The sequence below is a fragment of the Rhagoletis zephyria genome, unplaced genomic scaffold, assembly GCF_001687245.7.
Source record: "Rhagoletis zephyria isolate East Lansing unplaced genomic scaffold, Rhagoletis_zephyria_1.1 Rzeph_scaffold_00966, whole genome shotgun sequence".
In the NCBI taxonomy this organism is placed as follows: domain Eukaryota; kingdom Metazoa; phylum Arthropoda; class Insecta; order Diptera; family Tephritidae; genus Rhagoletis; species Rhagoletis zephyria.
Window position 1 is genome coordinate 45,760 of NW_016158050.1, and position 23,234 is coordinate 68,993.

The following is a 23,234-nucleotide window of genomic DNA, read 5'->3' on the forward strand; positions in this document are numbered from 1 at the left end:
ATAGCTAATGAGTTACGCTTATAACGTTTTTACGGCACGCGCGACGCATATAACGGTTGAGATAAAAAAAAGCGCACGCCTAATAAATAATTCATAACGACGCGCGTCGCGAGCAAATATTCGTTTAAAAAAATAAATCGGATCCAACGGCCCCGGAAAACGGAAATAAAGCAGAAATCGCGAAGGGATAGGTAACTTCTGTTTAGCGCGCAGTTTGGCACCCACTAAGTGATAGTCTTCGACAAGCGAATGCGTTAAAGTTAGTACGGAGCACGAAAGAAATATTAAGCGGAACGAAAGAAAATCCACAAAACGATAAGAGCGTATAAAAGAAACAATTATAATAAGACAAACAAAAGAAAGGAAGCAGCAGTTAGAGAGTGTAAGCAATTGGGACACGCAGCTGCAGCCAAGTGGAACAAATTTGAAGGCAGCAAATCAAATACTTGCCGTGCTGGCTGCCAAAGTTGGGAAGAAACGAAGCTGCAGTCACCGTAAAACCAAATAACCGCAGTACGTCAGAGACCACAAGAAGTTTTTAGGCTAAAGTAAATAGCAGCGGCAAGTTAAATCAAAAGTCATAGTGCAGACACGAGCGGCGCGCCGCGTACTGTAAGTAGCAGCTGCTGAGAGGAGGCAGAGAACAGTTCGCCACGAACGAATACATTTGCGCTGCCACAAAACTACCACCACAGTGTCAACGAAGCACTGATATGCTAACTACATAAGCCCTCACAGCACCCTCACACTCACACACACAATTTTAAGGGCGCCCTGCTATCTTCCACCGCAGTTATATAAATAATATTTTCGTCTCATCAACTAGTAGAGTTGAGAAGCTTTGGAACATCGGCTGAATCGCAAGCGCCTACTTTCCACGCGGGCGTAGCTGAAAAAAGGCGACACATCCCCAACGCTGTTAAGCGCAGGGAGTCAAAACGCAAGCAATATTCAAAGCGTGAAACAACAGCGCGCTGCTGCAACGCGCCACGCTAATTGGACAAGCAAAGTCAAGTGAAGTGTGGTTGAAACGGAGAACGGAGAAGCGCCTGCTGCCACCACGCCGCGTTGACGCGTCTACTCTCGGCACAGCTACCCACTCGAACACACAATTGCGTCGCCGATTTGTTAGCTTTGTTTCAGCTGTTGTGTAAATTGTCCGCTGCTGTGTGGAAAAGCGCGCAACATTCACTTGCCCCCGTCCATCCTCTCTTTCCGCTTCCGCTACCGCCATCGCTGTGTAATTGGCGCGTATATTGATTAAGTCACAAGTGTCGCGCGGCTCCCAGCGACAATCGTCTTCAGTGTTTCACCGCGTGTGCTGTGCTGCGCTGCGCTGCGTCTAACCCTACACTACGCCATATCAATCGGGGTGATAACCGGCTTGTATTGACATTTGTGGTTATTAATACATTAGTACCAACGCTGCTGGTGTGCTTCCATTTACACGTCCATTTACGTGTGCTATTGTCTGTTACGTGTCCCCCGCCGAAACCGAATTTAACGCACCTGAGTCCGAGTCCGTGTCCGCGTGCGCGTTCAAATCTACATTCGTTTCCTTGCCTCAATCGCCAAATTGTTGTCGCACGCGGTATCATTCGTCTTAAGCGTGCAAGTCAATCATCATTTGTGTTGTGAGTGAACATCGTTTGTCTCGTTGCATCGCGCCATCAAAGAGCAAACGATTTCGCAAAATTCACCAGCAACGCACCTCAATCCCAACCCAGCCCACCTGTGCACCTGTAACTGCTAGTAATTGTACTGAATCAACAACGACTCCTACTACTATATACCCGCCCGCCCGCAACATCGACAATAGTTGTACGTGTTTTTGTACGATAGCTGAAAGCCAAGGACATGGACCCGTCGCTGCTTGTCGTGTTGATCTTTCTTGTGATAATTAAAGGTGAGTCAACACAAATTTTGACTTTTAAATAGCCACTGGGGTGACTGGGTATAATTGAGTGTTTGTTCAATTGGGGTTGGTCGGTCATTCACGATTCACGATGGTTTTAGTGTTATTGAGTTATTTGCGGATACACCTGCTGGTTAACAAGGTTGTTACTTTGTTTGTCAATGGACCCTCGCGGTTGGAAATCACAAAAATAATTGGCTACGATTTGGACAATGTTAGCTAATAATTTGTGTCTTTTATTGAAGTGAATGAAATTATTATTAAAATTGTCAATAAAGACCTTAGATTTCTGATTCTTGCAAAGGTTAGGCTAAGTGTGGTGATCTTGACTGGTTTAGGAGATAATAATATTTAGCCTAGGCTTTTGCTTAAAATAAATTGACTGAACACAAGGGTGTCGACTAAGCCAAGTACTTTTCATTGTTTCCCATCGGGAATCAGTTCCTCGATGGAGGACGGCAAAACGTTAGCTCCGGCTGTTTTGATGGCCTAGAGAGAAGAAGTGACTAGCAAGATACTCCGCGGCCCGCAAAACTCTCGTGGTAGGGTCACAAGATAAGCATACAAGGTACCCTATAGAGGCGCCACCTTCCTTATTTGAATGTAACATTAGGCGAGTCGAAGTTGTAACAACGAAGTGAATGACTTCTAAAGATCAGACGGTATCCGAGATACTCAATCGCAAATAAGAAAGAAAATAGGTACTCAGACTTCGGTACCAATTTAAACCTCAAATGAAACAAAATCTTTGATAATTCCGGAAACGTCGTTGAAGGAAAGAGCTCTTAGCTAATTTATATATTATGAGTAAATCTAAGCCAATTGGATTGTTTTCTTTTCCTTATAAGGATCGTAGCTCCTTCCTCTTTAGCAGCCTGCAGCAGCGATCCTTGTCCATTTTCTTACGAGGTCCCTTATCCATCTGAGAGTTCATGTAAACCCTAAACCGCTAATAGGCGCCAGTCCTTTGGTGAAACCCAAAACCACAGTATGCTAGTTGATCGGAAATTTTCGTTAACCTAAAAATCTCCGTTTTCTGGTAACCCCATAACTTCCAGATTTTTTTTCTTCGCTCCAGCATTCAACGGTTAGTGTCCTAACAAGTAATTGTGACAGCAGGCCATAAAATCCGGTGAGAGGATAACGAACCCTGCACAACCGTGACTTCTTATTTTAATGCTCAATCGTCCCATTTTCAAATACCGGTACCCTATGGAAAGTGCAGTAAGGTTGTCCTCATAAGTAAGGCTGTGCAAGAGTGCTTCAAAAGATTAATTTTGGGTTAGGTAGAAGTCCATATCGTCGTGTTGTCTGTAAATCCGGAATTAGTTAAAAACTCCAACGTCTGTTAAAGTCGATATGGGGATCGAAATTCAAGGCCGTATTATTTAAATTTTGCGCTCCTTACGGTATGATGCTTTCCACTTCACTTTCGAACAGTCCTCTGCGTTCTTGCTTAGGACCCCGACATTTAGCCTCAACTTTGTAATCCTGCTTGAGGTAATTCTGCAGCTGCAGACACAAATTTTGGACATTTCACGTAATTGTCCACCATCTGGTGTAGTAACTTCAGACCGGAAACCAAGCGCCGAAGTATTCGCTTAAAGGCCTTAATCACAGAGCGAAAGACTTTTATAGTACTATAGCACTTTTAGCGACCTTAACACTTATTTCGTATGCTCTGCGACAGACCTTTCGCGTTGCTATCAGCTTAGGGAAAACAGAGGCACATCTCAGGGAGGTGTTTCCTCCCATCTACTATGGATTTTGGTCAGAAACTACTTTATTCGGGAGCAGTGTGAGAAATTTCTTAAAACCCTCTGCGTATGATGAAATTAAAAAAAAAAATTTGATCCTGATGTCAAGTAGTATACGAATAGTGAGTTCACTGTAAATTCTACTATGATGCAACTCGTCTTGTTCACTAGGAAGTATAAGTAACCGACGTAACTCTTTTATAAATTGGATGCGTTTGCCTAGCGCTCTCTTAATGGTGCCAAAAATTGGGTTTCATTCTAGATGGTAAGATCACGGGGACGTCTGCAGGTCGGAAATTGATTAGCGATAGAGCCTCTCTCCTAAGGTTATTTCCTGGGTCTATGTTTTATGGAGTCCTCGTGTGGTGGAATAAGCTCGAGAAGACTTCATTAGTCAGAAAATGGAGCGGATATATGTACCGAGGTCACTCTGGAAAATCATGCTATCCATCAACCTCAAATTCAAGTTTCAAGCTCTCTGTAGCGTTTTTTAGCAGAGGTATTCGCCTTCAAAGAAGGATTCGATTGGCACTACACAAAGCTAATAAAATATAACACCAGATCTCTCAGTTGCGTCTAATTATTTTATAGTCAAACTTATATGCGTACCAGACCATAATGATATTGCGGAAACTTCAACAATAGTCGAGCTGGTCAACAGACACATCCCTGGTCGCATCGAAAAATTAAAGTGTGGGAGCGCCATTTATTTACTACGTGCGGATTGTTTTTGGATAAATAGTTGTGGTATTATCTCGTGCGGTAACCCGAAGATGTGCATCATCATGGTCTTTTTTATCGAGAGTGTTGTAGAGTCAGTCAAGGGATTTTCTTCGGCTCAAAAATCCGCTGCTGTTTAGAGGATACTCAGGGGGAGTCATTTCCACACTTTGTCTTAAGCTACCTAACCTTTGAAAGGCTACGGCTCTTTCTTTTTTACTAGTCCCGGGAAGCTCTGCAGAACTGATATCTGCCATTTGCAAAACTTCGTTCTTTCGATTAAGCTGTTCGTTGTTGTGTGAAAGAGGATTGATGGTTATTACCCGAGTGTGACCTGCTTGAGATGACCTTATTTAAACACTATCAAGCACTATTTGCATTGGAATAACACTTTTACTCCTTTCCATAGCGTTAGTGTAGAACTGAAAATTGGTCTATGTAATGCTGGGCATTGTCTTAAAACAACCCGGGGGGACTACCGGGGAAATTGTCCAAAGCACTCTACCAACCTTCATACTACACGGGGCAGACATTTTACGCACATGTCGGGATTTATTATCTTCTAATTGCAAAAAGGTAAAACTGATACTTGTGGGGTTTTTTTTCAAAAATTACGACGCAATGTTTGCTGTGGCTTTTATTAAAATTAAAATTGTTCAAAGTCGTACCCAATGCTGTCGTTTCTCACTTCGTTTTCCCTACATATTTATTTTTGTTTACACAACTCCCTTGATGCCCTTGCAGCTGGGACTTGCAGCTATGAAGGCTACTTAATCATTATTCATGCTCGCTTTTGTCCTTCTGCATTCCCGATTTGTATGCTGCTTGCCTGTTTTCAATCTTTTACTTCGTGTACTTCATACCAACCAGCGCTGTTTGTCCTTCGCTCTTCCTTCGCCAACTTCGGAAGTAGCGCATTTTATTCTTCTTGCTGTTGTTTGTTTAATTTGTGTTCCTTCTCATTCTCTATTCCCTCTGTTCTTCAACATTTCCTCTCGAGTGCCATTAATTTTAAAATGCGGCTGTGTGTCTGCGCCATTGGTTAATGCTCGTATCTATTGGCTTGGCTTCGGCATCGTCTCAAATGAGTAATGAAGTGCACGCGGAAAATGTTTAACTTTATTTACATTTAATTAAAATTATGATTTTTTGTTATGATACATATTTTCAGTATGTACTTAGCAGTGGCGGCTAGCGTCAAGCGGAGAGATGAGATTTTAGCATTTGAGTTTGGGTGGAGCACGAGGAGTATGGAAAATCACTTTCGTGTGCTCGTGTTCGCTCATTCCGTTGTAGGAAAATGATTTCATAGCTTTCACTGGTTAATAAAAAAAAAATCTTCTGCCAAATTGTTTTAATTTTTCTTTTTCTTTTTATCCTTTAAAATACGAGAGCGTATTTCATTGCTATCCGAAGGCGTGTCGTGGCTGAGCGGACGCGTATATTAGTTACGGCTAGTGATTTTTTATTGCGGATTGGTGGCTATATTTTCCTGTAGCAGCTGATTGGCTAAGAATTTTTGATTTTTTAAGAAAATCAAAAAGGGGGGAAGAATATTTAATGTCTAAAATTTTAAGCGAGGCCCTAAATCTGTAACTCATGGGCCGTCGGTTTTTATGACCGAGCCGATTTCGGTACCTTTGAAGTAGTACTTGTATACTTCGATGAAATTCGACAGGATTTTTGGGTAATTATCTTGCGCTTACGTATTCGCTTTACAAGTAAATAGCACTTTTGCCAAGCTTGCCCACTATTTTGTTTCTCGGGACCAGTGTTGCCATTCTTAGTTTTTCCAGCTAGATTTAGCTTTTTATTTGGGTTTAGCCGGAAAAGAACCTGTTAAGATTCTAGTTTTCAAAAATTGCTTATACTCAAATGTCGTGCTGTGATATCTTCGAAGTTATTTAATGGTCAACTAACTTTCAAACCAGCGAATACATCGATTACAACATTGCATTTTGTATTCTCCCTTGTTAGACAACTCAAGGAAAGGTTTCCGAAGCATCGACTTTATCCGATTTCTGTGTGGTTAGACTGGGCTCGAATCGTCACATACGATATCTACGATTACTCGTCACGTAAAAACACATTTTTCAGATTATGACATACGTGAACGTACTTTTTATCCCATTCAACTTATACAACTGACGTATCAGGTAATTTTCTTTCGTATGGTTTTCCATCCGTGAACGGATGTTACAATTCGAGCCCTGGTTTTTGAACTGTTTCGCCACTAGCGTCCTCTTTAGGAATGAGCGAGCGGAAGCAGTAGTTGCGAGACGGCATCGGTGAATTTCTACACGGATGGGTCGAAGCTAGACGAAAGTGTCGGTGGATGTTTTTTTTTGCAGGGCGCTATTCAACAACCTGTAATTTAGGCTTTTCTAGATCATTGTAAGGCTTCAGGCAGAGCTGGCATTAAGAAAGTCAAATCCATTTGGCCATTTTGGCCATATTGACATTGCAGGGAATCGCGCTGCGGATAAATAAGTTGGTCAGGAAAGGAAAGAGCGGGAGTTATTTCCTTTTGGTGAGTGTATTTGGAAGATACTAAACTATTGATTTTCACGCAATGGGGCCAAATATCGCACTTTCGCAGCTGTTCGAAGAACAGTGAAGTGGAATCATCTCAAAACTGTCCCCTAAGCTGCCTAGATTTCGATTTGGGCATAACTAAAATTTTGATTTAGCTTTTTTTTGGCTTTAGTTTTTTGCCCAGCCCATTAAATATGCAGCCGCTTATTCGTCGCTAGTCTTAAGTAATTTTATATTTTTTTTTTGTTTGGTCATGTTGTCGTGATGTTTCCAATTTTCCAATTGGATGATCTGGAAACAAAATACAGTAAGTAAAAGGTAAAGAAAATCTCTAGCTTGTAGTTATGAAATATATTAAAAATTAGCAGGAAAAGAATTTACAAATATTATTTTTTTTTATTATTATTTTTTTATTAAAACCTTTAGCAGAACATTAAGCTACTAGCGAGGGAAATTGGAAATTGATGAATAAATAGAAAAGCGATGAATAGTTAAACGAAACGCGCAATGATTTATTTGTATGATATATGAACCCGCAAAAAGTTACTCATACGCCTTGTATTCATTTGATCGACCTTAACACTGTGCACGCTCGATGATGTGAACTAGTTAATTAAAACCAAGCAGGTTCATTTTTGCCAATGTCAAAGAACTTAAGGCAAAAATTAACGCCCTTTTTTTTATGTAACAAAATTTAATAAATTTATTCCCAAAAAAAAAACGGATTTTTTCCGAATCACAACCGGCTTGCCAGTAGTTTCTCTTCTGTGCCAACTGACGCCAATTGGATATGTTAAGTGAAGCCAAATCCTTCTCCATCTGGTCTTTCCAACGCAGAAGAGGCCTTCCTCTTCCTCGGTTACCAGCAGCGCGGCCCGTGTTGAATATTTTCAGAGCAGGAGCATTTCTGTCCATTCGAAGGACATGGCCAAGCCAACGGAGCCGCTGAATTTAAATTCGCCCAAACTATATCGAAATGCACGCATTTTTTTCATAGATGAATGCAGAAATGTTCATTACATAATTTGTTGTTAAAAATTTTCCTCCACGAGGCGCAGAAATTGCTATATGTTCAATTTTTCATAAAAAAAAATGATTGAAAAGCAAAAAAAAATTTTTTGTAATGCAAATAATTTCATTGTATACTCGGCGTTGCCTGAATATCATTGAAAAATATTAATCTTAGTAAATTCGGGGCCCACTTGAGGAAGCCTTACCCAACTGTCAAATGAACTTTCGTTGTCAGTAGAGTAACAATATATGTATTTGTTTAGTAAAATTAATGATTTATGATCAAATTATGAAATAGCAATAGCAATTATATTTAATAACAGGGGATAGTTGGGTACGTGTACTATATGTTGAACCCAAAGTTTTTTAAAGATTTTTTTTTTTTCATTTTATACGAAATTCGCAATTTTCGAACTTAAGTTTTCTAATTTTTAAATAAATTTATTCAACTTTTAAAATTCAGTAACTTACTTAAATCCTGGATGCCATATTAAATTTGGATTTTGAATTTTCCAGAACCCATTTGCAATTTGTAATGAGCGAACTTATGAACCTATAAATACCAAATTTCATGAAGATTCAGTTTTGGATTTTTGAAAATTCACTGCAGCTTTGTTAAGACATATCTTATGAATGATTTGATGCTAAATATATACAGAATAAATTACACTAATCCTTAATGTTTTAACACAATTTATGTTATTTGGAACAACTGATAAAGTTGGTCTAGTGAAATAAAAATGGCCGCCACTCTTTTTGGCACGGCTATTCGTAGATTCTTAAAGGAGCCTTTGCACGACTTTTTTGTAGAAGATGCTACTCAACCCAACTCATTAGTTATACCTTTTTGAAAAAAAAAAAGTTATACCTTTTTGAAAAAAAAAATATTCTTGAAAAATAAGCCGTGTTTTTGAGGTGTTGATAATTTAGCAACCATTTTGGATTATGTAATATTTCGTATGAAATCATCATTTTTCATGTTAAGGAAGTAACATCAAACCAGCAATTACTGTAATAGTTAAAAGTTGCCATAAAAAAACTGTTAAGATAGCTATCAACATATATGTAGCTGTTAGAACGTGCCACGATCGAATTCGTAGAGTTAAACGGATTTTGCGGCTCAGCTGATATTACTGAAAATACTAACCAATTTTGAGTTCGTTGAATTTTTCTGAATAAGATAAGTTTTATTCTGGTTAAATTATCACAGTTTAAAAATATGCCTTTTTCGCGTAAAACATGGTCTCTCCGACCACTGTGAGGCGTGAAGATAACTTATTTCCATGCTGTAGAAAACAGCTTTGAAACAGAGAAATAGATGGTGTGTGTATTCTCGAGGGTCTTTTATAAGAAATGGCGCGTTGTGAAAACCTGATCTATGGTGGGTTTGCCAGGTCTAAAGCCACACTGCCAGTGCCCAATATGTTCGTTGACGGTGGGTCTCAGACTTTTACACAATACACACGATAAGACCTTGTTATCTACATATACTTAGAAGACCGATCGCGCGATAGTTGTGGATTGGGCAGAGCACACTTAAGTTTCAGTCGTCGGGCTGAGACTGGAGTCTCGGACTCGTCTTGTCCACTACTTTCGGTGCTGCTACCGTTAAATAGGGTGGAAAAGTGTTCCCTCAATAATTTAAGTACGTTCTGAACATCGGTCCCTAGGTCGCCATAACTATTTTTACAGGAGTTCAAGGGGGTAAACTTGTACTCTAAAAATATTTATGAGTGGTGTTGCTATATTTTTAAGTATATGAGGGAAATCTGTAGCCATTTCACTTTGAAGACAGTAGAGTTGCCGCTTAAAAAAGATAAAAGCAAATTTAAATTTATAAAAAAGGCCTATATATATCTCACAAGAAATTTATTGTGTAAAAATTTATACCATGGTTGCCAAGCATTAAATTTTTTTTTTTTTTTTTGGTAACATAATGTATGCTTTTATTTGAGTGCATGAATGAAGAGACTAGTACAAGATTTACATAAAAAGTATTTTTGTATAGGGTTGCCAACTCAAAAAATTTGAAGTTATGTACAATATTTGGTGTTTAAGAAAACTATATAAAAAATAAGAAAATAAAAAAAATCCATTTGTGTAAAACTTTGTATTTTACACGGAAAATAGTTAAATCATTTTTTTTTTAATTTCACAGTAATGCATATCACCCCGAGTTTTGTCTATCAGGCGCGGAGTTAAAAAAAATTTACTAGTGACAAGAGCGAAAGCCGGTCACAAAATACTTCTATAAATACCGTTCAGTTATTTTTACAATTGGTGCAACAATCTTTAAAGCCGCATCTCTTTTAGACATATCAACATAGGCCAGTGGTGCCAGATTGTGGGAAATTTCCCTATTTGAGGGATATTTTGCATCAAAAATTATTAAAAGGGGAAAAAGGGACATTTCATATAAATAAGGGATTTTCTTTTGACGCAGTTATTGTTGCATAATTGATCAAAATTCACGAATATTCGACATTCGACTTAATTAATCGTTCTGAAGATGTGATGTGGAGTGAAATGGTATATAATTGTTAAAAAGTATAAGGATAATTTCGAAAATTTTCTTACGTTAACCAATTCAAGCGCTGAGTAAGAAAGAATATTTTCAGTTGTAACTGGTATTTCATGTAAAAAGCGGAACAAATTATCTGATGAAATGTTAAATAGCAGTGAGTGGGCAAAAAAATGAAAGTGAAAAATTGAATGAGTGAAAAAAATGCAGGAAAAGGGGTTTTTTCTTAACAGCGGTCGGCCCTCGGCAGGCAATGGCAAACCTCCGAGTGTTTTCCTGCCATGAAAAACAGCTCCTCATAAAAATACACTCGCCATTCGGAGTCGGCGGAAAACTGTAGGTCCCTCCCCTTTGTGTGACCACATCAAGGGGACCGCCACAAATTGGAGGAAAAGCACATATGTGTAAGCGCCAAACTATTATTATTATTTTATATGAATTTTACTTCTTTACTACTGAAACGTGTATATGTTTAAATTCGTTGGGAATTTTGTGGGATAAATTTTCAAGATGTGGGTAATTGAGGGATTTTTTCCCCATTTTCGTGGGATTTTTAACAGAGACACTGACATAGGCAACAAAATAATATTTGAAATGCATCAGGAATTTTCGGATACACAAAAACATTTCTTCCACTTCGCTGTATCAATATTGCATATCCCCTCACTTGCCAAAAGGCACGTACCATTGAATTTTTACGTTTCGCTGCAACTTTTTTTTATACACATCAACGCATTTTCGGAATTTTTCAATATATAAGTAGTGCATATATTGTATAAAAAAAAATATATATATTTTTATAAGTAAAAAAACACACACACACACCACGTGCTGCAAAGGCTGAGTGGGTGCGGATAAAGAAAATAATAGCCAACCAAGTTTGGCAACAAGCGCGACACATTGCTGGCTCGTCCTCAACGGTACAGGCAGCTGCTTTTAGACACGAGGAGCGACCAATTGCAAGGATAAGAACTCATCGACGCCAGGCAGCGCAAAACCACACACTTGCAATTGCCTTTGGTATAAGCAAAGTGGCAAAAAGAAATTTTAAAGAAAATAATAAAAGGAAAAGCAGCAAAAGTAGCATCAGGACAGCGACGACAACGCACTCATATATCCTTACAACAATTTCCGGTGCAGAAGATGATGGCGCGCATACAAATTCACCCACTCTCACACATACATATGTACATACAAACACATGTACATGTATGTACGACAGCCGTGCGCCTCGCTGGATTGCATGTCCGCGGCGTAAGTGACTATTTTTTCCCTTCCTGCGTTGCGTTACGCTACTGTGGCGCTTCACTTTCACATTTTATTTCTTTATTTTCGTTGCACGTTTTTTCATAATTTTTTGTTTACTCGGCTCGCTCTATTCTTTATTTTCTGGTTATTATTATAGCATATCGCATGACGCCGTCCTGTTGTGCAGTGGCCAGACCTCAAAGGATTGACTTGATATGGAATGTACGTTTATATGTATGTATATGTATGTGTGTGTGTGCACACAATTACGTCTCATGTGAATTTTTGCGACAAGAAAGCGTAAAATCAATCAATGTTAAGAATCGACCATTTTGATTTGGATGAATTTTGGTCAGAACTTTTTTCTTATTATACATACACAAAAAAAATGTCTGCTAAAGGGGTAAAAATAATTTTTTTTTCAAAAAATTATCCAAAATTCTAAACTTGAAAATTTTCGGGATTTTGCAAGTTTATTTTTTGAATATCTCAAAAACTATTACAGTTACAAAAATGGTTCTGGTCTCTTTCATATGTAGAAAAATACATAAAAAATTAATAATTACAGAATTTTGAAATAAGAAAAAATCTGAAAGCAAAACCTTATAAAAAAATTGTTGGCAAAACTATTTTATATACAATAGATACCTGCGACTGATTTTAGATGATCCTGAAGTTTTCAAGAATATGTTTTTTAAAGATGTCACTGAATTGATTTTTTTTGGAAAATCTAAATAAATTTATAATAACAAATTTTTTGGTCTAGTTTGATATTTTTTATGGCTATAAGAAACAAGACATAAAAAATTCGAAAAACAAAAAACAAATTACGAATTAAAAAAAAAAAAAAATCGTAAAAGCAAAACTTATAAAAATGTGTGGCTGAATTTCTTTTATATACAATACCTAACTGATTTTACAAGATCCTAGATTTCAAAAAAAATTTTTTATTAAAGATCTATTTGTGAACCTTGAAAAACATTTTTGGCACAAAATCTAAATAAATTTATTAAAAAAAAATTATTTTATATAAATTTGTACTTAATATAGAGTTTGCACAATTTTTTTTTTCAAAGTTCAGCAAACTTCCGTTTGTATAAAAAACGCTTTCTTCAAAATTTCAGGAATGAATATTTGAAATATCTCAAAAACTATTGTAGTTACAAAATGCTTGTATTTAGGGCTATAAAGAAAAAAACATATAAAGAACATGGAAAAATAAAGAAAAATGTACAGAATTTTGAACTAAAAAATTTTAAAAGGAAACACAAAATTATTTGGCGAAGTTTGTTTCTATACTAACTAATTTAAAGAATTCCTAATTTTCAAAAATATGTTTTTTTACAGATGTAAATTTTTGTATTTGGAATTTGTTTTTGCAAAAATTTGTATTTTAAATACTAATTAATTTATCTTTGACTTTTAGCCAGTTCACAGCAATTTAATGATTTTTTTTTTTTTAATTTAATATGAAAACTGCCAGATCTTCTTAGATCAGTTAGAAGTACTTATTGTATATAGTAGAAAATGTATATATTTATTATTTAATTATTGGTTTTAGGGCATTTTAATTTCAAGATTCTATAAAAAATGTTCGAAAAAAATTTATATAAGTTTTTGCTGTTTTGATGGTTTTAAATTTAAAGTTCTGTAATTTTTTTTATTTTTCGACTTCTTTAAATTTTTTTTATACAGCCTCTAATATCACTGTTAAAACAAAAGGAGAACAATTTTTGCACTCGAATATTTTTTGAGATATTAAAAAAAAACTTGCAAAAACTCCCTGAAATTGTGAAGTTTTGAACTTTAAAATATTTTTTTCCTTTGCAGAAAAGTTCTGACCGAAATTCATCGTAACCAAAAATGGTCGACACCAAACATTGGTCGATTTGATATGGATTGCCCCTATATTTTTGTAGCAGTGAAGACACGGTCACTGGGCGCACAGCTTACATACAAACTCTGAACGACGATTGCTATAATTTTGCCTTTTTCGTCCTTTGTGTAAAACATTTTCAAGTAGAAATGCAACTTATGTGTAAACAAAACCGTGAAAAAAAAAATGAAAAGCTGGCGAAATTTTTCGGAGACAAACATTAAGACAAAGAAAATAAATAAAGTTTCAGGGAAAGCAAAACAATTGCCAGCTACATGCAATGTGTACCGGAGCCAGCTAGAGCCTTGGCAGCTGCATGCATGCATTGTGTGTATGACTAACTATAAAATCTTGAACACATCTAGGCGCGCACACATGCCAATCATATCTTCACAACTGCTCACTTGGCCTGCTCTCTACTTGGCTTTCATTGTCTTCCTGTTTTTTTTTTGTTTTTGTTTTTTTGGCTGCTTATAAGTCTATTTAGTTTTATTTGCTTTATAGTTTTATTTTTGATTTCAGTAGCTGCATCAAAGTTATTATTTAAGTAGTGCTTGGGGATAACAAGAGTATTAACTTTGGGTTTATGAAAGTCAACTAGTGTGCATTGCAATAGACATTGAAGGCAATAAATTGCTGAGATTTTTCAATGTTGATATTTCGATGAGGTGTGTTTGGGTAAAGTTTTGCAATAGTTTTTGGTGGAATCTTTTGGTAGGTCGATAAGCTGACTATCACTACGATTATATACGAGTATTTATCTTAGAGCGAATGGAGTAGGGAGTACAAGGAAGAAGAATGCGGCGAATGTTTATCTGAGCGCAAATAATTCTAATTTCTGGGTCAATATGGTCTTTTCCGATTGGAATGGTAAGATAAAGTTACGCATACATTTTTTTTTGTATATTGAAAATATGGGAGATAGACTTCGTCGCCACCACTGTGGGCGAACGTCTCGCCACAATCGACATCAAAGCGACGGACGAAGTGTAAAGGGATCTCTTTTATGAGTACCACGACGACGAAATACCCAACAACGCACTGAAGCTGATCCACTTAGCCGAGTCCGAAAGATGGTAGTATGCAGGACGAGGTTCTAGCATAAGGAAATCTATCAGGCTACATGGATTTCCAGGTATAGAGAAATGAGAAGAAAAAAAACGAATCATATTGTGGTCGACAAAGTGTTTAGAATAGAGGTACACAGCGCGGGTCAAGTATTGCCTTATATCACTTGCTTTTTGCAACCAAGGTATGCAAACGTTTCTGTGCAGCAAGAAATTGGTGCCTGAAAAGAGACAAAGACATGTCGGGCCAACGTCTAGCAATGTTTTCGATGTCACATTTTACAAAGGCAAAAAGGGCAGCAAACAAAAGACTTCGGCAGCTCTTCAAGCTTGCGAAAACCGCCGAGTCAGCAGAATGCCGACATTTACAGGAGATAAATTCGAAAAACTTTTGCGGGCGGTTGGAAAGCACCTCTGAAAGAGCTAGACTGTAAAAGATGCTCGAGAAAAAAGGGTTATTTGTGGTCTCTTAATGAAGAGTGAGGGAGAGTGGACTCAAAACGCTGATGAAGTTTTGAACAGCTGATAAATGAGGAGGATAAATGATACGAATGGGGATCGCATTGAAGGCGGGGCTACACAAGTGCAAAATAATAATTTAGATGACCTGGTTAAAAGGTCCAAAGTTGATTGGGTCCGATGGCATTTATTCGGCCCTGCTTCAGAGATCAGATACAATCATTCTTGAGAATCATTGGGAGTATTTCTTCCTTAAGCCGATAAAGTGAACCACGCGAATCCTAAGGAGAACATACAATGGGGGTATTCCTCGACACAGCGGGCGCTTTCAATAACATTTCTGCGAATGCTGTGTTAGAAGGGACTGAGCTGGTGGTATAAGTCTAAGAAATTGTATACACAAGCTACTACTTAGGTTGCCGCATAGTCTTGGCTGCAACTTCGCGGAAACAAGCCAACGGAGGGACCCTACAAGGGGGTTCTATCTCCCCTCCTATATTCGTTAGCAGTCAACAGAATTCTTAATGCTTTTGAAGTAAGAGCGTCAAGAATAACTGCTAATGCGGAAATGCCTCAACTCGATGAGCTTCCTGATGGACCAGGCATTTCGCGATATTTATAAATTGATCGAGGAGGTAGGCCTCAGTGTAAATCCGTACAAAACACACCTAGTTCTCTTCATGAGGAAGTATAAAATTCAAGAATGGAGAAAGCTTCAGTTGGGGGGCGTGACCCTAACAAAGAAAAATTACACGAAATTCGGAGTAACTAGTAGTGTGGTGAACAGCAATTAATATGAAACCTATGCAAAATGTATCCATAGAATACAAAGACATGCGATGGTAGGAATGTCCTGAGCATGGAGGACCCCGAGGGCAGCTTTTCTGAGCGTCATCCTGCACATACCTCCAGCAGATCTGGCTGCTAAAAGCATAGCCATGAAAAGTGCAATGCGGCTCAATGCTTCTGGTCAGTTCAATTGTGGGAACAGAGAATATATCATCCCTGCCTGCAATTTAGGGGAAGTTTGCCAGCAACGATTGAGGAAAACAGATGAAGCAAGGGTCTGCAAGCAAGAGGCAATACGAGTATTCAAAAATGACGGAGGGCGTAGGAGCCGTTGTTTACTGAAAATATAAAAACAAGCCACTCAAACTACCAAAATACTGCAACATTTTCCCAAGTCACATTTTGCGCAAGTCACGGCGGTAAAAAAAGCAGCGGAGCTTTCCATAACAGTAATGCTCATAGCAAACAAATTAAATTCTATGTAGATAGCCAAGCCGCTGACTAGGAAAATTCACTTTTACTGGCTACCAGCACTTAGGGTCATAGAGGGAAACGAAAGGGTGGATACTCTAGCAAAACATAGAGTGCTACTAAACAATGCAGTCATGCCAGAAATTCCCATCTCCATACAGGTTTGAAAAAATGTACCAAGAGGCGGACAAAAGGTGGTCAAAACAAAGTGGATGCAAAGTAAATATCTAAAGCCATGCTTAGGTCACATGAGCTGAAATAGACCAAGCTTATAACTAAACTACAAAAGAACGAATGTAGACTTATGGTGGGTCTCAATATGTTATCAAACCGCGCCCTCAATATGGGTTCGATGAGTAGTGATAACTGTAGGAAGTGCGAAATGGAACAAGAAACGGTGGAGCACATATAGTAGTGTGCGATTTCCCACTGCTCACAAATTTCACGTGTTCTTGATGTATGTATGTATCTGTCTATGTGAGGCTTTTACTACATAGCCAGTCAGCCAGTTCTACCTAACCTAACACAAGGCAATCTCAACGTTGGATAGCTGCTATCTCAACAGACTGCCAGCATCTTCGGCATTCGAAAGAATCGCTTTCAACAGCTTTCAGGTTTGATTCTGCCTAGTTGCCGCTTACATTTTACATTTTGTGCCATTTCCAACAAAAGCTTGTATAAGCGTAACCAAACAGCCAATGATTCCAAGATTATCAAGGAAAATTGGTTCTGAAGCCGACGGAAAGCTGAACAACCGAAAGTCGCACCATTAGATTTCACGTCAATGTTTTTAACCGACAGCGTCTTAAACAGCACGACACCGAGTACTTCCAAGTCACAAACATTGAATCAACTCGTAAATAAGTCTAAGCTTTGATGTTAGAGCTCGTGTATTAGCTCTCCACTTTCACGCTTCGGCGTTTGTCTGTAGCCACATGAGCAAATTTTCGCTTCAGCATTAAAACGCGCTGCAGGTGTGTAGCTACATACAAACGTACATACATACATACATACATACATATGTATGTCAGCCATTTCAACGGCTATGTGTTGCTATCAATGAAGTTGGCGCACACGCACATACGTACATACATATATACATATCGAATTTTATGTATGCGGGCGTATATACGGACGCAGGATTGACTAACACCTCACTTCGAGTAAGTGAAATATTTTACAACCAACTCAACGTTATTGAAATACTTGAGTGGCAACGAGTTGGTGCGAAATTTTGCTGCAGGCATAAATACTCATAAATATGCAGACACACATAAATGTGGAATGTGTGCGTACATTTACGCTCTTATGCATATACATACATACATACATTCCTATACACTTATGGTAGATAAGTGGGAGGTACATATGCATGTGCGTTGTAGATATGGGCGCGAAGCACTGGGGAAATTCAATTTAAAGTAATGGACTACGTTATTCTTACGGATTGAAATAGAAATCCTGCATTAGAATAAAAAATATATTTTTATGTGCTGTCAGCGGTAAGCACGCACATACATACATACAGCCATACATACATACATACTTGTGTGTATTCTAAAGCTTCTTAAAGTGGAAGCTGGCAAGCCCAAATACGCGACTTCCAGTAATTTCCTATGAATCGATGAGAGCAAAAACTGGACATAAATTTTTGGTAATTTGCAATCTGGACATAACTAGATATATTTTAAACAACTTGATAATTTTACATACAAACTAGGCATACATTTTTAGTTAGTACAAAAATTTACATAAAAACTTTGGCAATGTAAAAATACGAGATACATTTTTTGCCATTTAAGAAATGCACAATAATTTTGGCAATAAGGAGGTATTTCAGCTTCAACTATACGGTGGTGGTTTCATCAGCAGGTCTTTTCCCGAAGAAACTCGTATTCCAGATCAGCGAGCGGTCATTTTGGAAACTTATCAATGGATCCTTAAAAAAAACCACAAAAAAAAGCGTTGTAAAAATCTTAATCAGCCGAGTCCAACTCCTTGATATCTATGTATGCAGAGTGGGTGAATTCCGATGTAAAACATTGTCCAACGCGATAATAATAATAACAAAATAAAATAAAATAATAGTACTAAAAGGGGGAAAACAAATACCAAAGAGGAATTACCACAAAGATGGCTTCCGGGTTGTCAAATAGTTCAAAGCAGACCGACGCCACGTATTGCTAGGAAGAAAGTTTCGGGTAAATGGAAGGGGTTACATGATCGCGAAAGGAAATTGGTAAATAAGGTTAACATCTTAGAATAATTTTTGAATAGAACTAAGATAAAACATAACCGACTCAAACCCCCTTAAGAAGAATACGAAAAAAGAACGAGTAAAACTTCTGATTTCGTTTTTTTTTTTGTTTTTAGAAATCCATGTGCTGCGTAATGAACGGCAAGAGTACGTTTCAGGTCATTTTTCTAATTTTCCAGGAGAAGAGTTTCATAAAGCTAACCCTCTAGAAAATTCAAGCCTGAGAAAAAGGTGACAACATTTCCTAGGAAGCCCTAGTGTGGCAGCCCTTTTGAACTTGTGACAAAAAAGCTACTCGATTTTGACATCGGGGACAATCAACAGTGGTTTATATCTGAAGGAATGCTTGCAGCAGAGATAACTTCCAAACCGTCAAACTGTTTCAAACTTAGGTCGAGTGAGTGAAAATGGGCTCTTGTTGAATGCGAAATGAAGGTACCAAGAAATGTGACCAAAGGCCTTCAAGACTTGAAAGGAAAGTGGGCTGTGAGGGTGTTAGACGCTACTGTAAAAATGCCGGCAATTTTATTCGGCGCAGTCCTTATTTGTTATTTTAAAACCAAACATACGTACATTTTTTATACCTTAAAATTTAACTAAAACTTTTTTATTTAATGTAATAATTTTTTTTTATTTAAAAATTGGACATATATTTTCACAAATTAAATTTTTGACATTAGTTTGTTATAACATAAAATTGGGACATCAATTAATTAATTAATCAATTTTAAAATTGGATATAAATTTTCGTAAACTTAAAAAATTACATAAATTTTTTTTATTTAAAAATTGGATATACTTTTTTTATAACTTAAAACTTGGATATACATTTTTTATAAAGCATACATTTTTTAAGTAAAATATGAGCAACAAAAATGTTACTCGTACGCCATGTGCACATTTTCCTACTCATATTTAATGTAAAAATCCTTACTCATTTTCATTTGACCACTCAGTCCTTTTTTATTTATCCATCGATTTTCTTCGTTAGTAGCTTTATTTTTCGTAACAGACAAGTTTTAACACAAATGAAAAAATGTCACAAGATCTGTTATTTTTTTTTTAAATTTTCCCTGTAAAAATTTGATTTTTTTGCGTTTTTAAATTAAAAAAACAAAAAATCTGAAATGATTCATTAATTTCTCAGAAACGGGCTATCAATAAGTAATGTATAAAAAAGTAAAGTATAAACGGTTTATCTCACGAATGGCTTGCTCGATACTAGCCTTAAGGATTAACGGTTTTTTATGGCTCCCCCTTTGCATTTCTGGAGTTTTTGGGAGATCTATAAAAAAGAGTTCCTATTAAAAAATGGTTAAATAAACGATTGGGAATTTTTATTGGAAATCTCCTCAAGAGAAGCAGAGTTTTCCGGTCGAAAAAATATTGATTTTAACGAATTTAATAACATTTCTACGAAAAATTGTTTTTAATTATTTTTTATACGAAACGGGCCCAATTGCAAGGTATTGCGATTCGGGAGAAAAGCTCATAGAAGGGCTTGTTTTTTTAAGCGTAACACTTCACAGATGCTTTTCCGTAGTTAGGAAAAACCAGATGTGCCGCCTTTCACTTGCTTAGGCCTTGACAAAATTCCTTCTGGGAATATTTCATTTGAGTATGGGGGCGTTGCCATGCATGTTTGCGAAATTATATACATACACACCTTCACCTGCTATACACTCTCGTTAGCCAGTGTGTGCATACATGAACATATGCATACATATGTATGTATGTATAGTATATGTTTACGACTGCTTTCTGTGCGTGGGTCTTAAACGATTTACGCGTAGGAAATTGAGTTTGTTTAGCAGCTCCAATAGCAGAGAACTCGAACACATTTGCTACGGTTTGGAGTTGTTTGTATATGTATACTTCATTTTTGTTGTTGCTTCGGTCGGATATCTGTTTGTATAAATGATGACTGTAAAATATTTTGCTAGAAAATTTATAGACTTTTTTTTCTTTTTTGCTGAGCACGTAGCTGGAATCAATTTTCGGTGCTGAAAATATAAAGAGCGTTGATTGGAACTAAGAGGAGAAAAGCTAAGTGGTTCGAATGAGTTCGCATTTTTTAATCAATTTGCAATAAAGGCAGCGAAAGAGAGTGCATGCGAGTCATGTTTATTCACAAGCAAGCGGGTAAAATATGAATATAGTTTAAAATCAATTTGGCTCTTGCATGAGGTTAATTTTCGATTCATAAATTCGCAGACATTGAGTCATATTTCGTTTGCAGGAAAAATCATTGAGCAAAAATATGAAAATAGCGTTTTTTTGATTGTTTGATTATAACTTCGAACTATTTTGTTAAATTAGCGATTTCGAGAGATCTCAATAGTAGTGGGATTTTAAGTATTCAACTGAGTAATGGGATTTCCGAAGAGCATTTAAAGCTTTTGGCGTTTAAATGGGTTTGAAATATATGCAGCTTTTAAAATAAAAGTTGGCCTGAGTTATTTTTCAAATCAAAATCCTTCATTCCACAGATCGTCGAAAAAAGATAAGACTTACATGTTAGAGATAAACTGAGATATTCAACTCCTTAACACAATAATTAATTTGCATATGTTGAAGTGCCTTTTCAATCTTTCTAACCTTACGCCAAAGAAAGATTGAAAAGGCCGCCTTGGAATTTAGAGAGGTTGCTTAATGTGCCTTCGTGGAATAGAGGTGTCCAGAGGAATAGCTCTCCCTTTTGCCGGATAAATGGGTCCCATGCTTCGGTCAAAGATGGATGTCAGAATGGGTGGGTGTATCTATAGACCTAATATCAGGCTTTCTAATGCAATGCACATTTGGTGCACAGTATTTCAGTCAGGGATACTAGAAATCTCAACCTGTGCTACACTGAACGTTGAACAGAGTTTAAAATGCGCCTTTCTACCTATTTTTTCAGACAGCCAGGCGGAAGTCAGCGTCCTAACTATGCAATAGATCGATAACCTCCAAGATAGATAAGGAGTTAGTTAACACCCTTCAAATCCATCCAGTGAGAAACATGATAACACTCATGTCTGCGTTGGTTTAATAGACAGCGTTGGTTCTCCTCGGGTCTTTTAATTACAGAGTGATTAAACTCAGAAAGCAGTAAGTACCGCGTAACGCTAACCAGCCTTAGAAAGGCGAACATTTTCGGGCAACCTTTAGCTAGAAAAGGCAAAAGTCTTTTGAATATAGTTACTAACTGACTACTCACGCGATCATATCCACCCATGTCTGCAAAACTTTAGTTCTTCTTCTACATTTAAAGTCTTTGGTATCAGGAAATTGCCTACCAGGACATTATTAGCATTTGTTAGGGGGCGAATAAAATCTTGGACAGTCAGAGTTAAATACATGCGTAGGAGACAAAACTTCTTATATGTCTAACTAATTAAAAATAATAAGAAGTTTTTATGAAAGCTTATTTCATATGGCCGGATATAGATAATATAATTCATTGACAAAATATTATATTCCCTTCAGTGACGGTATTGTTCAACGTCATTTAACACTTCCCTCTTCATCCCATAAATCCGATTACTTCTTCGCGATGGTAGGTAATGAACGCGAAATGTGGTTCCACTAATCGTTCATATACATATGTCGGTTTGTTGAAAAGAGCAGGTGTGAGAGTTGTAAGCGCATCTTCCGTCATCCAAAATATGAAGACTTTGGTTTATCGTTTCTCGATCTGTTTTGGACATCGGTGTGCTACTATGATTCGGGCCCCGACAAGGTTGATAAGCCGCAGTTTGTTATTGAACTTTTCGTCGTGGTAGTGGAGTTTTTTCGGCGATGGTATTAAAAATCCCTTCTTTAACCAACATGACAATGAAATCACTAAAGTGTAACCTTTCGCAAAGAAGATATGTATTTGAACGTCACATTTTTCTCTTCCACCAATGCCAATTTTAAGGGTCCACCGGGGTGAATGTCAGTAATCGGCGAGAAAATTTCTCTTTTCCCATAAATCCACAACCGAATTTGCGCTTATTTAAGTAGCGGAAGCTGCGTCCACCCCAAGGCCGGAAGTTTTTTTTTTTTTTNTGGAAGTTTGTTTTACGTGGCAAGTCCTTGACCCGGAGCCCGATAAGACCATTGGTCAAGTTTGTTCAATACTCGTTTATATAGCAATAAGGGTAGCACAAGACGTACACCCGCTTGCAATTGAATCTCTTGCCGAACAGGCGCCACATTTTTTCTTCGCGAATATCAGTTTGGTATGAAATGTTATTCGAAATCAATCAGAATGATATTTTTGACATAAGATGAGGGAGCTTTTCAAAAGGAAATTTTGTGNGACCTTTCGCAAAGAAGATATGTATTTGAACGTCACATTTTTCTCTTAGACCAATGCCAATTTTAAGGGTCCACGGTTGTGAATGTCAGTAATCGGCGAGAAAATTTCTCTTTTCCCACAAATCCACAACCAAATCTGCGCTTATTTAAGTAGCGGAAGCTGCATCCACCCCAAGGCCGGAAGTTTTTTTTTTTGCCTTGCCCGCCTAACTATTTGCTTGTCTGGCAGAGGTGTCAGCCTTAGCCTTCTCGAAATCAACTCTCTGGTCAGAAGCCCCTTCCCCTTAGTCGCATAATCTTTCGCCGTTGTCGTTACCAAAAAGA

At 37.4% G+C, this 23,234-nt stretch overlaps 1 protein-coding gene across 1 annotated transcript in view; it reads left to right on the top strand.

The window, feature by feature from the left end:
* Nucleotides 1–52: 52 nt before the first annotated feature.
* Nucleotides 53–23,234, top strand: part of LOC108362238 (neuronal acetylcholine receptor subunit alpha-7-like) — a 120,891-nt gene continuing 97,709 nt past the window's right edge. The window contains exon 1 of the mRNA XM_017615141.1: nucleotides 53–1,906. Coding sequence (XP_017470630.1) covers nucleotides 1,858–1,906 — 49 coding nt within the window. The 5' untranslated portion in view covers nucleotides 53–1,857. The remainder of the gene's footprint in view (nucleotides 1,907–23,234) is intronic.